Source organism: Camellia sinensis, chromosome 13, assembly GCF_055761805.1.
Source record: "Camellia sinensis isolate YWXY chromosome 13, ASM5576180v1, whole genome shotgun sequence".
Taxonomy (NCBI): Eukaryota; Viridiplantae; Streptophyta; class Magnoliopsida; order Ericales; family Theaceae; genus Camellia; species Camellia sinensis.
Window position 1 is genome coordinate 113,008,431 of NC_138973.1, and position 2,738 is coordinate 113,011,168.

Consider the following 2,738-nt stretch of genomic DNA (forward strand, 5'->3'; position numbering starts at 1 on the left):
CGCGGATGATAGGTTGGAAGAAGGCCTGCCCGAGCATAGCCCGGAGGTGGCCGAGCGGACTCTGGAGGTCGCCGAGCAGACGGTTGATCTAGAGTTGGACTGAAATGCTTCCTATTTCCTGCTTTATTTTCGTCTCTTGTGTTTCTTTGTTCAATGTAACCGGGCTAGGGCCCTACAATTGTAACGCAATTTCGTTAATCAATGAAATTTGAACTTTTTGCCCGTTTAACTTCTATTGCCTTTTGGCTTCGACGTGCAAAATTTCCATAAACGCGTTCAAACTTCAACTAGCAGCTCGGCTCCTTTGGAATTTCAAATGCACCTTTCAAAATGCCGAGCAAAATATGCTAGGCTCAAAATTAGGGGCTCATGAATGCGGTCGAGCAAAATTAGCTCGGCCTTGACAGGTGTTCAAACTTTATAAAATTCCAGTACTTTAATGTGACCGAGCAAAAACCAGCTCGCCCTTTCAGTTGGGTGGATCGCCAACATTTCTTTTCCGCCGAGCAAAGTCAGCTCGGCTTTTTATCGGTTGGACAAAACTCCAACATTGCGAATCCTGCCGAGCAAACTCTGCTCGTTTTCCATATTGGACAAGACACCAATATGCCAACCGGGCCGAGCAACAACAGCTCGGCCCTTACATTGGGCAAAACACCAATGTTTCGGTTAAGTTGGTCATGACGCCAACATTTCAACCGGGCCAGCAAAACCAGCTTGGCCCTAATGCGAATTGGTCCATACGCCAATTATATCATTGGGCATTGCACCAACTGTTTGTGCGGTCCGCTTCCATTCCGGCGAGTGGAAATCAATCCGGTCCCATTCAGGTCGGTCTCCTTGCCCCTGGCATCCATAATGCCTTGCGTCCTTGCGAATTCATTGTACAAAGATGTAATACCAAAGAACAAGAGGGCCATTTTTCATTACAAAAGCATTGCTATCTTTTACATTAAGTGCCAAAAGGCTAAAGGTCTAGAAAAGCTAAACAGCACAAGCAAATTACATCTTAAAAGTAAAAGACCTTAAGGTTGGCCGTATTCTATGGTCTGGGGACAGCCTTGCCATCTAAATCTTCCAGATGGTATGCCCTTTTACCAGCAAGACCAATCACCTTGTATGGTCCTTCCCAATTTGCACTGAGCTTGCCTTCGCCAGGGACCACTGTGTTGCTAAGCACCTTTCTTAATACCCAGTCCCCAATCTTGAACAGCCTGGGGTGTACCGCCTTGTTGTACTTTTTGGAGAGTTCTTGTTGATAGGCCGCTATGTGGATCAATGCTCGCTCCCTCCTTTCTTCAGCAAGGTCCAACTCCAACGCCACCGCTTCATTATTCAGATCTGGCTGGAAACTTTCAGAGCGGATGGTTGGCATGCCAATTTCCAATGGGATGACGACCTCCATGCCATAGGCCAAAGCAAATGGTGTTTCCCCGGTTGACCGCCTTGGCGTAGTACGGTATGCCTAGAGCACATTAGGGAGTTCTTCAGCCCACTTGCCCTGAGCCTTCTCAAGCCGCTTCTTCAGCCCGTCCAGGATGGTCTTGTTTGAGGCCTCTGCTTGACCATTTGACTGAGGATAGGCCGGCGTCGAATTGTAGAACTCGATCTTCAACTCTTCGCAAAATCCGCGAAAGAGTTTACCATCAAATTGAGTGCCATTATCCGAGATGAGGGCCTTGGGTATACCGAAACGGGTGATGACGTTTTGCCATACAAACTTCTTCACGTCCTTTTCCCTTATAGTCGCTAGTGGTTCGGCCTCAACCCATTTGGTGAAATAGTCGGTGGCGGCGATGAAGAACTTGCGATTGCCCGGTGCAGCTAGGAGTGGCCCAAAAATATCCAACCCCCAAAGCGCGAATGACCAAGGACTTGTGAGAGGGAGCAAATCTCTAGGCGGCTGGTGGATCTGGTGGGCGAACTTCTGACACTTCTCACACCTGCGAACATATTTTTGCTCATCTGCTTGCATGCGCGGCCACCAATAACCCTGAGAAATTGCTCGGTAAGCCAAGGATCTGCCCTCAGTATGGCTGCCACAGATGCCCTCGTGTATCTCATAGAGAAAAGCCTCCACCTTGGTGGGGTGGACACATTTCAAATACGGCCCGATGAAAGATTTCTTATACAAGGCCCTGGACAGGGAGAGCCAAAACCGCTATGACTTTGCCCGGATCTTGTGTGCCGCCTTCTTTTCTTTTGGTAGAATTCCATCTTTCAGGAAAACGATGATAGGATCCATCCAAGAAGGGCCCAAGTCGGTGCAAAGTACCTCGACCACTTTCGGTTCTTCTATACTTGGCCGCGGTAAAAATTCTATCATTAAGGGGTTGGGAAAAAATGTCTGAGCAGAAGCGAGCTCGGCCAATTCATCAGCCGTGTTGTTTCCTTTGCGGTTGATCTACTCTACCCTTATGGCATCGAACTTCTTGATCTCTGCACGCACCAGCGCCTGATACTTGGCCATTCTTTCATCCCTGGCCTCGTACTCCCTTGAGACTTGATTGACCACCAGCTTGGAATCGCTGAACACCATCAGGGCCGACGCTTTCATTCTTAGTGCGCTTCTTAGCCCGGCAAGGAGGGCTTCGTATTCCGCTTCGTTGTTGGACGCCGGGAAACCGAGCGTAATTGCTTGTTCAATTTGAATTCCGTCCGGTGAAGTCAGCACGATACCCAGCCCAATCCCATGTCTGTTGGATGCCTCATCGACGAAGAGTTTCCACATCTCGCCG

General features: G+C 48.9%; 1 protein-coding gene across 1 annotated transcript; it reads right to left on the reverse strand.

Moving 5' to 3' along the window:
• Positions 1-1,042: 1,042 nt before the first annotated feature.
• Positions 1,043-1,405, reverse strand: LOC145805641 (uncharacterized). The gene has a single exon (XM_082900809.1). It carries the CDS (start codon positions 1,403-1,405, stop codon positions 1,043-1,045), a length of 363 nt encoding a protein of 120 aa, XP_082756935.1.
• Positions 1,406-2,738: the final 1,333 nt, after the last annotated feature.